The sequence below is a fragment of the Penaeus vannamei genome, chromosome 21, assembly GCF_042767895.1.
Source record: "Penaeus vannamei isolate JL-2024 chromosome 21, ASM4276789v1, whole genome shotgun sequence".
Classification (NCBI taxonomy): domain Eukaryota; kingdom Metazoa; phylum Arthropoda; class Malacostraca; order Decapoda; family Penaeidae; genus Penaeus; species Penaeus vannamei.
This window is the reverse complement of record NC_091569.1, coordinates 30,950,913-30,962,554: the sequence shown is the minus strand read 5'-3', so window position 1 is coordinate 30,962,554 and position 11,642 is coordinate 30,950,913. Positions and strand designations below refer to the sequence as shown.

Here is an 11,642-nt window from a genome sequence, read left to right as displayed (position 1 = left end):
GGATCTGCACGTTCATAATGGAGTGCAGTGCAGTTTTATATAGATTGCAGGTTAAGACTTGAAATTTACATTTATATATTACATTGCTTAACCAGAGAAAAGAATATATAGAAAACTGTTTCTGTTTATTTTCCTTATATGATATAAACGTAAATATTCGGTGGATTCTCTGTTGGTAGCAATTAGTGCATTATACTGATTAACCAGGGAAAACATATAGGAAACTGAAACAAAAGAAACAGTTGACCTTGACCTGAATGACCCTGAACTTGAAAAGGCTGCAACCCAGATTCAGGCTTCCTTCAGAGGCTTCAAGACCAGGCAGAATCTGAAAGAGAATGAAACTCCAGCTGAAACAGAAGAAACAGTTGACCTTAACCTGAATGACCCTGAACTTGAGAAGGCTGCTACCCAGATTCAGGCTTCCTTCAGAGGCTATAAAACCAGACAGAATCTAAAAGAAAATGAAGTTCCAGCTGAAACAGAAGAAACAGTTGACCTTAATCAGAATGACCCTGAACTTGAAAAGGCTGCAACCCAGATTCAGGCTTCCTTCAGAGGCTATAAAACCAGACAGAATCTGAAAGAGAATGAAACTCCAGCTGAAGCAGAGGAAGAAACAGTTGACCTTGATCTGAATGACCCTGAACTTGAAAAGGCTGCAACCCAAATTCAGGCTTCCTTCAGAGGCTATAAAACCAGACAGAATCTGAAAGAAAATGAAACTCCAGCTGAAACAGAGGAAGAAACAGTCGACCTTGATCTGAATGACCCTGAACTTGAAAAGGCTGCAACCCAGATTCAGGCTTCCTTCAGAGGCTATAAAACCAGACAGAATCTGAAAGAGAAGGAAACTCCAGATGAAGCTGAGGAAGAAACAGTGGACCTTGATCTGAATGACCCTGAACTTGAGAAGGCTGCAACCCAGATTCAGGCTTCCTTCAGAGGCTATAAAACCAGACAGAATCTGAAAGAGAATGAAACTCCAGCTGAAACAGAAGAAATAGTTGACCTTGATCTGAATGACCCTGAACTTGAAAAGGCTGCAACCCAGATTCAGGCTTCCTTCAGAGGCTATAAATCATCATCAAGGGGGCTGACGCCGACGGGGGCGCATAGCCGCATCCACCCTTCGCTTCCACCTACGAGGATCCCTCATGGCTAGACGCCAGGCAGGGACTCGGCCCATCTCTATTTCTTCACGGCAGGTTTGGTCGATCTGCCCAAGCCACGACTTCCTCGGTCGTCCCACAGGCCTCCTCCACCCAGGGTTGTCTCGAACAGAGACGACCTGATGGGCAGGATAGAGGCTATAAAACCAGGCAAAATCTGAAAGAAAATAAAACTCCAGCTGAAACAGAAGAAATAGTTGACCTTGACCTGAATGACCCTGAACTTGAGAAGGCTGCAATCCAGATTCAGGCTTCCTTCAGAGGCTATAAAACCAGGCAGAATCTGAAAGAGAATGAAGCTCCAGCTGAAACAGAAGAAACAGTTGACCTTGATCTGAATGACCCTGAACTTGAAAAGACTGCAACTCAGATTCAGGCTTCCTTCAGAGGCTTCAAGACTAGGTAGAATCTGAAAGAGAATGAAACTCCAACTGAAAAAGAGGAAGAAACAGTTGACCTTGATCTGAATGACCCTGAACTTGAAAAGGCTGCAACTCAGATTCAGGCTTCCTTCAAAGGCTATAAAACCAGACAGAATCTGAAAGAGAATGAAACTCCAGCTGAAACAGAAGAAACAGTTGACCTTGATCTGAATGACCCTGAACTTGAGAAGGCTGCAACTCAGATTCAGGCTTCTTTCAGAGGCTATAAAACCAGACAGAATCTGAAAGAGAATGAAACTCCAGCTGAAACAGAGCAAGAAACAGTTGACCTTGATCTGAATGACCCAGAACTTGAAAAGGCTGTAAATCAGATTCAGGCTTCCTTCAGAGGCTATAAAACCAGGCAAAATCTGAAAGAAAATGAAACTCCTGGTAATGAAGAAATAGTTGACATTGACCTGAATGACCTTGAGCTTGAAAAGGCAGCTACCCAGATTCAGGGGGCTGTCGCAACGAATTAAAAAAAAAAAATACTCGAATTAAAAAAAAAAAAAAAATCTGTATTCTAGTGGGCTTTGGCAATCTCGTGACGTAATATTTTTTGGTAAATATGTAAAATTAAAGGAGCTATGACTAAATCTCTGACACCCCCTCCCCCCGCTCCGATGTTTACATTGTCGCGTCCGTGAAAATTTACTCGACTTTTTTTTTTTTTGTATTTTTGTCGGTTTATTTTGGAATTCTCTGGTAGCTAGCTGGCAACTCTGTTTACCAATCAGCTGATCGCGAAGACTGCGGCTCTGGAAGACAAAGCTCCACCAGAAAATCAGAGAAAAAGGTTGCCAGCTCCTAGCTCCATGACACCATACCGCAGACGTACGGCCTCATCACACAGTAAGGGTACACTATTAATTGTAGATGCTAGTTGAGTATATAATAATCGTAATATGATAGGAAATACTTCTAAATCACAGCTGCAGCAGTTGTTTATACATTTAAATACCTCACGTCGTCAGGTTAGGCCTTACAAACCATGTGCTCCAACGAGAATTTCCACAATCATTTGCAGTTATTACCATTAGTACTTTGCAGAAGGGGAGACCATGTACCAGCTACACTTCAGAATACCATGTGAACGCAATAGAATGCAGCAAGATTGCCGCAGAGATTAGAATTCTAAAAAAGAAGAAGAAAAAAAAATCAAGGCTAATCCAAAATTTCGGAGACCGTTATCTCAAAACTACACTTTCGTCAACATTTTAAATTCATCCATAAATAATTGGGCGATTCTAATGGGGTTTGGATGATTTAAAAGCTGAATATGTTTGCGATGATTTTAAAGAAAATTGTTCATAGGACTAGACATTTAGAAAAAAAAAAAAAAAATCCCACTAAACTAAAACGAAATTTAAAACTCCGGTCTTTGCAATGTTTAGGTATTGCTATAGATTATAGGTGGTATTTTTTTCAACAAATTTGTTCAATGGATAAATGCCATTTTTAATAGGCCGTGATTGTTCAAAAACTTGTTTTTCGTTAATAACTTTAATATTTATTAGCCAAATGATACGTGGTGTTTATCACTTTATATTTATGTATACCCAGATTCAGGCTTCCTTCAAAGGCTATAAAACCAGGCAGAATCTGAAAGAGAATGAAACTCCAGCTGAAACAGAAGAAACAGTTGACCTTGATCTGAATGACCCTGAACTTGAGAAGGCTGCAACCCAGATTCAGGCTTCCTTCAGAGGCTTCAAAACCAGGCAGAATCTGAAAGAGAATGAAACTCCAGCTGAAACAGAAGAAACGGTTGACCTTGATCTGAATGACCCTGAACTTGAAAAGGCTGCAACCCAGATATCAGAGGCTATAAAACCAGACAGAATCTGAAAGAGAATGAAACTCCAGTTGAAACAGAAGAAACAGTTGACCTTGATCTGAATGACCCTGAACTTGAGAAGGCTGCAACTCAGATTCAGGCTTCCTTCAGAGGCTATAAAACCAGACAGAATCTGAAAGAGAATGAAACTCCAGCTGAAACAGAGCAAGAAACAGTTGACCTTGATCTGAATGACCCTGAATTTGAGAAGGCTGCAACCCAGATTCAGGCTTCCTTCAGAGGCTATAAAACCAGGCAGAATCTGAAAGAGAATGAAACTCCAGCTGAAACAGAGCAAGAAACAGTTGACCTTGATCTGAATGACCCAGAACTTGAAAAGGCTGTAAATCAGATTCAGGCTTCCTTCAGAGGCTATAAAACCAAGCAAAATCTGAAAGAAAATGAAACTCCTGGTAATGAAGAAATAGTTGACATTGACCTGAATGACCCTGAGCTTGAAAAGGCAGCTACCCAGATTCAGGGGGCTGTCGCAACGAAAATTTTAAAAAATACTTGAATTAAAAAAAAAAAAAAAATCTGTAATCTAGTGGGCTTTGGCAATCTCGTGACGTAATATTTTTGCTAAATATGTAAAATTAAAGGAGTTATGGCTAAATCTCTGACCCCCCCCTCCCCCCGCTCCGATGTTTACATTGTCGCGTCCGTGAAAATTTACTCGACATTATTATTATTATTTTTTTTTTTCGGTTTATTTTGGAATTCTCTGGTAGCTAGCTGGCAACTCTGTTTACCAATCAGCTGATCGCGAAGACTGCGGCTCTGGGAGACAAAGCTCCACCAGAAAATCAGAGACAAAGGTTGCCAGCTCCTAGCTCCATGACACCATACCGTAGACGTACGGCCTTGTCACACAGTAAGGGTACACTATTAATTGTAGATGCTAGTTGAGTATATAATAATCGTAATATGATAGGAAATACTTCTAAATCACAGCTGCAGCAGTTGTTTATACATTTAAATACCTCACGTCGTCAGGTTAGGCCTTACAAACCATGTGCTCCAACGAGAATTTCCACAATCATTTGCAGTTATTACCATTAGTACTTTGCAGAAGGGGAGACCATGTACCAGCTACACTTCAGAATACCATGTGAACGCAATAGAATGCAGCAAGATTGCCGCAGAGATTAGAATTCTAAAAAAGAAGAAGAAAAAAAAATCAAGGCTAATCCAAAATTTCGGAGACCGTTATCTCAAAACTACACTTTCGTCAACATTTTAAAAATTCATCCATAAATAATTGGGCGATTCTAATGGGGTTTGGATGATTTAAAAGCTGAATATGTTTGCAATGATTTTAAAGAAAATTGTTCATAGGACTAGACATTTAGAAAAAAAAAAAATCCCACTAAACTAAAACGAAATTTAAAACTCCGGTCTTTGCAATGTTTAGGTATTGCTATAGATTATAGGTGGTATTTTTTTCAACAAATTTGTTCAATGGATAAATGCCATTTTTAATAGGCCGTGATTGTTCAAAAACTTGTTTTTCGTTAATAACTTTAATATTTATTAGCCAAATGATACGTGGTGTTTATCACTTTATATTTATGTATACCATATTAATCACGAATATCCGATCATTAATGACGAACTTTGTTCTCGGGCGCGACGCTCCAGTACTCCAGTACTCCAAACCAAAGATTTAGAGGTTTCAGTATCTGATAACACAAACACATTGGAGGTTGGCCATGCTGGTGACAGCGACTGGTCTAATGTCTCCAGCAGAGATGCTAGCCCATCCCCAGACCAGAGTGCATTCAGTGCTCCTGTTAACATTACAGAGCTGAACACTGCAGCAACAAAGATTCAAAGTATCTTCAGGGGGTACAGAACAAGGCAACAGATCAAGAAACATCGCACAAACGGCCCTGCACATAGCAGAAACAAGTCGAAAAGAAGAGGTTCAGGCAACAAAGACAATGAAGATGCCGCAGCTACGAAAATCCAGGCAGCTTTCCGTGGCTTCAAGACGAGAAAACACATGAAAAATACCAGCAAACCTTCTTACCGCAGTTTGCCCCGCGGAATGCAGCAGCGGAGGGATAGATTGGAAGCAGCGCAAAGGGAGGCTCGGCGAGGGAGCCTTACGAGGGACGTCCTGATGGCCAGCGTCCTCGAAGAGAGAATGCAACACCGAGAAGTACCCCCGGAGGATCCAGCATTAACGAAAGCAGTTGTGACTCTACAGGCTGGTGTCCGGGGCTACCTCACGCGCAAGCACATGGCAGAAAAGCGCGCGGCGTCGGATTCGTCGAACGCGGACCAAATCAACGCAGAAGCAGCGGCTACAAAGATCCAGGCTGGATTTAGAGGCTACAAAACCCGAAAGATGTTGAGGGAGAGAGCGCAGGCCAGCTTGGATCTCAGCGACCCAGCTGTGATCCAGGCGGCTGTGCGGATACAAGCAGCTCTCCGCGGCCATCTTGCCAGGAAGGAATTGAGAGGAGCGTCCTAAGGGATAATCGTTCCGCTTAGGAGTATAATGTTATATAGGAAGAGATATGCTGTAGCAGCTTTAAGTATTCCATAACTTCTACTGTATACATATACATATATATTTATATTTTGATATACTTATTGCGTAACCATATTGTAGGCAAAGTTTAACAGTAATTTAAAGAAGAGCTTTTTTATTTATATCATTATTTTGTTAACTCATTTTTGCTTCCACTGTAGCTACGGGAACAGTAATAAAAAAATAAAAAAATCAGCGGTTTTGTTGCTAGCTGAAATAAAATTAGATATGCACAGTTGTGGGGTATAAACTGATGCGTATCTAGCAAATGATGATATTGTAACAATATTAAATAATCATTAAAAAGACTATGGTAGCTAATTGCAGCTCATTCATAATTACTTGCATTTCAGTAGGTATTGATGACATACTTCACAGTAGTCACTGTGATAAAGAAAATACGTACTTTCACATATACATACATAATTGTATGTATATATGTATGTAGGTATGTATCACTGTACTGTGCTACTGCATTTAGTGCTTAATACGGATGTACTTCAATAAAAATACATCCAAGATTTTTTTTAATTGCTTCCTTATGAGATATGCAAGTTACGGAAGCACTGATGTTCCAAAGTTTATAATTTTATGGATCTGCACTTTCATAATGGAGTTCAGTGCATTTTTATATAGATTGCAGGTTAAGACTTGTAATTTACATTGATATATTACATTGCTTAACCAGAGAAAAGAATATATAGAAAACTGTATCTGTTTATTTTCCTTACACGATATAAACGTAAATATTCGATGGATTCTCTGTTGGTAGTAATTTGCATTAGTGATACTGATTAAACAGGGAAAACATATAGGAAACTATTTTTGTTTATTTAGCTTGTTTGGTAGAAACCCACATGTTCAGGGGATTATCTGCTGGTAGATTTTCCGAAAAAGAAGGGAAAATTAACTGTCAATTATGAAGTAACAAATTATAATTCTCAATCCTTCATTGTTTTAAGATGCTGCTCTGATCAGATGCCACGTTTCCGGTATTAACGAAGAATACATCGTTGATGTTTATGTACTTTATTGCGAATAAAATGAAATACATTTGGTGCAGAAAGTCAGGGCAAGGCAAGAGGAACTGGGTCAGATTTCCCTTCCCTCGTTCCCCCTTTTGCCCTTACTCTGCCGTGAAAAAAGTGGGTTTGCTTTTTCGTTGTTTTTGAGGGACATTTCGAGCCCTTAGGAGCCGGTGTTTCCCTTCATGGGCGATGGAGGGACGGGGAAGGTCGGGGATCACAGGGGATTAAAAGGCATTATTCATATATACATACATATATATAAACAAACACATTTTCACGCACACACACATAAATATAGATATTCGTATATATGTACATATTTATATATACATATGTGTGTGTTGTGCATATATATATATATATATATATATATACACACACATATATGTATATATATATATATATATGTGTGTGTGTGTGTGTGTGTGTGTGTGTGTGTGTGTGTGTGTGTGTGTGTGTGTGTGTGTGTGTGTGTGTGTACGTATGTATGTATGTATGTATGTATGTATGTATGTATGTATGTATGTGTATATATATATATATATATATATATATACATATGTATATATATACATATGTATATATATATATGTATATATATATATATATATATATATATATATATATATATATATATACAGAGAGAGAGAGAGAGAGAGAGAGAGAGAGAGAGAGAGAGAGAGAGAGAGAGAGAGAGAGAGAGAGAGAGAGAGAGAGAGAGAGAGAGATTCATACACACACACACACACACACACACACACACACACACACACACACATACATATATATATATATATATATATATATATATATATATATATATATATATATATATACATACATACATATACATATACATGCATATATATAGATAGATAGATAGATAGATAGATAGAGAGAGAGAGAGAGGCGGAGCACAGCCAGAGAAAGGCCTTCAGCTGGAGAGGATGGGTATCGGCATTGGCAACGAGCAGCTGCTGGGATGAACAGGATGGGGCAGTCAGGGCCGGCGGCGTCGCGGCGGTCGTACCGAGAGCGGGCGGTGATGCTGGGCCGGGGGGAGGGGAGGGGAGGGGCCGGGGGAGGGGAGGGGCCTACCATGTTACGTAGGTCGGGGTTAGGGGGTGGCCTGAACTGGCCACTTAAGACGTCTAATATTATTTGTACTTATTTATCACAATATTAAATCTGCAACATTTAACAACGCTCAACTTGTATACGTGACAATGTGTATATAATTGGATATATAAAAATAGCAAAACACACTTCCAGCCAGTGCATGTGAATCGCTTCCTGTTCGACTGCAGTTGTCAGCGTTGCTCAGGTAAAGTGCAGGCGAGAACCCCGCGCCGGCGCCTGGCCCGCAGCCCTTCCGCGGCCACCGACGGAGGAGCCCGAGAGCCTCCGCAACTTCCTGCGAAGCCATTTGCATCTCGAAGGGCATTTCCTCGTGCAGACCTTGACTCGAGCCCGGTGTGAAGCAAAAATGTATTCTCTTCGTTTCATATCCAAGGAGAGGGCCCGAGGTGGGACCCGAGGCGGCCCGCCCACGTTCAGCTCGTCGGTGAGGCGGCCCCTTGGACCCGGGCGGCGAGGGAGCCCAAGGAGGAGGCGGGGAAGGGAGAAGCAGCCGGGCTGTGGCGTTGAGGCGGAAGCCCTAGCAGAAGTGGCCGAACCAGCACTCCAGGTTGGTGTTGCAGCCCGAGCAGAAGCCGCACGAGCAGTACATGCCGCCGCCGCACTTGCCGAGCTCGCCCCACTCGCCGCCGCACTCCTCGCCGGGGCCCTGCGGGGGAAAGGCGAGCCGCCATTAGTTACCGTGGCCTCGGGACGAAACAATGCTTACATGTGCTTTATTTGGCAATTTTGTCACTGTTATGTTGCCGTGAAAGAAGAGGACGGCTGGTTGTCACGTGACCGAGAGGCCGAGCTCACCTTGGCGCAGACGACGTTGCGGCACCAGTCCTCCACGGTGCCGTGCTTGCAGGTGGACGCGTCGACCTGGTTCCTGGTCGCCCCACACGACGGCGCCGCCTCCGCGTTACTAAAGGGGAAACAAAGTTCACAGTTATAAACAGTTACCTCATTTACTCGTTATTCTTCTTAAAATAGAAAGTGATGGGAACACATAGACAAATGGAGCAGCATATGAATCGAGGATGAGCCATGCAACTCAAGACAGACAGATAACCACCTGCCGCAGGGAAGAGAGGGGAAACCCATCGAACACATCACCCAAACTTGTGCCTAAGCAACTTCCCGAACTCCCGACGGTCCTGCAGAAGGAGGAAGAAGGGAAGAGAGAGCGCCAAGGGAGGGCCTCGCGGGCAGAGCGAACAGGGAAGACGCCAACAGGATGCGGCCATAGGGGAGCCCATGGGAGCGGCGGCACCAGCGCCCGAGATGCGAGTGCGCGTGTGAGGCCCTCGCCGCTGAGTGGGTAATTGCGGCGGGCGGAGCCGACGCCCGCGCCGCCCGCATGCTGCCCGGGCACACAGCACTCGACATCACAGCAACCAGAACAATTTTGAACATTTGTACTGTTGCTCTCGTGCTCATGCTCACCAACACATATACGTCCACACACACACATGGACCACATACACACACACAAACAAATGCACTCATCTTAATTCCCTCATACCGCCCCATCACACACCCTTACAAACACAGTACACTATGAAATAATCATTTTGAATCTAATTGTTATTAGTATTGTCTCATTTTTTCATAGCTTGAACTCGTCATGCATCTGAGGAACACCAAGAAGAGAGAGAGAGAGAGAGAGAGGGAGGGAGAGAGAGAGAGAGAGAGAGAGAGAGAGAGAGAGAGAGAGAGAGAGAGAGAGAGAGAGAGAGAGAGGGTGGAGGGAAAGAGAGACGAAGAGAGATCAGAGAGGGATGGGAGAGAGAGAGAGAGAGAGAGAGAGAGAGAGAGAGAGAGAGAGAGAGAGAGAGAGAGAGAGAGAGAGAGAGAGAGAGAGAGAGAGAGAGAGAGAGAGAGACAGACAGAGACAGAGTAAGAAAGAGAGGCAGCCAAACAAACAGAACATGACAAACAGACTGACCGCCTTATAGGCAGATAAACTCAAGACGATACTCACTGCAAGGAGAGGAGGAAGGAGCAGGCCAAGACGGCGAAGATCAGCATACAAGTTCGGGACATGTTGAGGGAAGGGTAGGTTCTGTGGGAGAGAGAGGAAACGTGATGTATTTTATGATAATTATGATAATGTACTTAGATATTTGTATATGCACTGCAGACGTACTTATATAAATGCCGGTGTGTTAGCTCTGTCCCTGTCTCTGTGTGTCTGCTTTTTTCTTTCTCTCTATCTTTCTCTAAACAAACACACGCACACTCACACACACACACACACACACACACACACACACACACACACACACACACACACACACACATATATATATATATATATATATATATATATATATATATATATATATATATGTGTGTGTGTGTGTGTGTGTGTGTGTGTGTGTGTGTGCATTTGTGTGTGTGTGTGTGTATGTATGTGTGTGTGTGTGTGTGTGTGTGTGTGTGTGTGTGTGTGTGTGTGTGTGTGTGTGTGTGTGTGTGTGTGTGTGTGTGTGTGTGTGTGTTGTGTGTGTGTGTGTGTGTGTATGCACACATATTTGTATGTATATATATATATATATATATATATATATATATATATATATATATTATTATATGTGTGTATACATTTATGCATACGCACACTCACGCACACACACACACACACACACACACACACACACACACACACACACACACACACACACACACACACACACACACACACACATATATATATATATATATATATATATATATATATATATATATATATATATGCATACATACACACACATATATACACACATATATATACACACTTGTATTTACTAACGCTAGGAAAGCTCCTTAATAGCTCCATATCCCACTTAAAACAATGTATCTGTGAAAACGATCAATTTGTTGTAGTGTTTGGCACTTCCGAATGTACTAAGTTTATGCATCACTTGATTCACCCAATAAATGATTTCAAGCGATGAACTGCGCGAACCATAATTACGTCTATTATTTAAATATCAAGCAAATGAATATCAGAAAGCATAAAACGAGCCACTTCATCTAAATTTTACCGAATTCCTAGGGTTCTAAAATGCACTACACTACCTCACTCGGTTTCAGCAGCAAGACTAATTTCTTCTAACCTCAGTGTATCTTTTTTTGTACACATTTTGCTTGTAGGTGAATTTTACCTTTGATTGTAGAAGAGAAGGGATGAGGGTGAGTCTGTTGGTGCTCTCCTGCGCGCCGTCAGAAAGCTGGCGGGTTTAGAGTGTCCAACTCGGGTTTTATAGCCTGCCCCTCGTCCGCGCGGCCGCGATGTGGATGCTTGCTATTGGCTGATACCGAGTGGGAGGAGGAGCTTAGCTCTGTCTTACCCACACCCTCGCGGTCAAGGTCAGCTGGTGCCAACTGCTTTGCTTGTTAGGGCTGAGACTCGACACGGGCAAGGCAGACACGCGAAAGCACGGAGTCAGGTAAAGGGTTTTCAGGAAAGCTAAATCATTCGTCCTGAAACGTGAATTTTCGTTGATGACTTTTCAC

At 42.3% G+C, this 11,642-nt stretch overlaps 3 protein-coding genes across 3 annotated transcripts; 2 read left to right on the top strand and 1 right to left on the bottom strand.

Annotated features, from left to right (window-relative positions):
• Positions 1 to 17: 17 nt before the first annotated feature.
• Positions 18 to 2,818, top strand: LOC138865567 (abnormal spindle-like microcephaly-associated protein homolog). Its single transcript, XM_070136258.1, has 9 exons — positions 18 to 50; positions 221 to 321; positions 433 to 547; positions 632 to 953; positions 1,352 to 1,448; positions 1,543 to 1,574; positions 1,733 to 2,061; positions 2,335 to 2,449; positions 2,625 to 2,818. Exons 1-9 carry the CDS (start codon positions 18 to 20, stop codon positions 2,816 to 2,818), a joined length of 1,338 nt encoding a protein of 445 aa, XP_069992359.1.
• Positions 2,819 to 2,847: 29 nt separating this feature from the next.
• Positions 2,848 to 5,913, top strand: LOC138865566 (uncharacterized). The gene is made up of 5 exons (XM_070136257.1): positions 2,848 to 2,852; positions 3,690 to 3,921; positions 4,194 to 4,308; positions 4,484 to 4,545; positions 4,972 to 5,913. Exons 1-5 carry the CDS (start codon positions 2,848 to 2,850, stop codon positions 5,911 to 5,913), a joined length of 1,356 nt encoding a protein of 451 aa, XP_069992358.1.
• A 2,708-nt stretch (positions 5,914 to 8,621) lies between these two features.
• LOC138865492 (neuroparsin-A-like) lies at positions 8,622 to 11,429 on the bottom strand. The gene is made up of 4 exons (XM_070136086.1): positions 11,291 to 11,429; positions 10,105 to 10,185; positions 8,937 to 9,045; positions 8,622 to 8,787 (listed from the first exon to the last, which is right to left on the bottom strand). The coding sequence occupies exons 2-4, from the start codon at positions 10,164 to 10,166 to the stop codon at positions 8,659 to 8,661; spliced, it is 300 nt and encodes a 99-aa protein (XP_069992187.1). The 5' UTR covers positions 10,167 to 10,185; positions 11,291 to 11,429; the 3' UTR covers positions 8,622 to 8,658.
• Between the last annotated feature and the right edge of the window lie 213 nt (positions 11,430 to 11,642).

Coding starts and splice junctions, on each gene's coding strand:
- LOC138865567 (XM_070136258.1), top strand. CDS start 18: ATGGAGTGCAGTGCAGTTTTATATAGATTGCAG. Junction 322..432: donor TTCAGAGGCTTCAAGACCAG/GCAGAATCTGAA, acceptor GGCTTCCTTCAG/AGGCTATAAAACCAGACAGA. Junction 2,062..2,334: donor CTACCCAGATTCAGGGGGCT/GTCGCAACGAAT, acceptor TTTACCAATCAG/CTGATCGCGAAGACTGCGGC.
- LOC138865566 (XM_070136257.1), top strand. Junction 4,309..4,483: donor ACGTACGGCCTTGTCACACA/GTAAGGGTACAC, acceptor AATCATTTGCAG/TTATTACCATTAGTACTTTG. Junction 4,546..4,971: donor GCTACACTTCAGAATACCAT/GTGAACGCAATA, acceptor AATATTTATTAG/CCAAATGATACGTGGTGTTT.
- LOC138865492 (XM_070136086.1), bottom strand. CDS start 10,166: ATGTCCCGAACTTGTATGCTGATCTTCGCCGTCTTGGCCTGCTCCTTC. Junction 9,046..10,104: donor TCCTTCCTCCTCTCCTTGCA/GTGAGTATCGTC, acceptor TTTCCCCTTTAG/TAACGCGGAGGCGGCGCCGT. Junction 8,788..8,936: donor GCAACGTCGTCTGCGCCAAG/GTGAGCTCGGCC, acceptor TTTCCCCCGCAG/GGCCCCGGCGAGGAGTGCGG.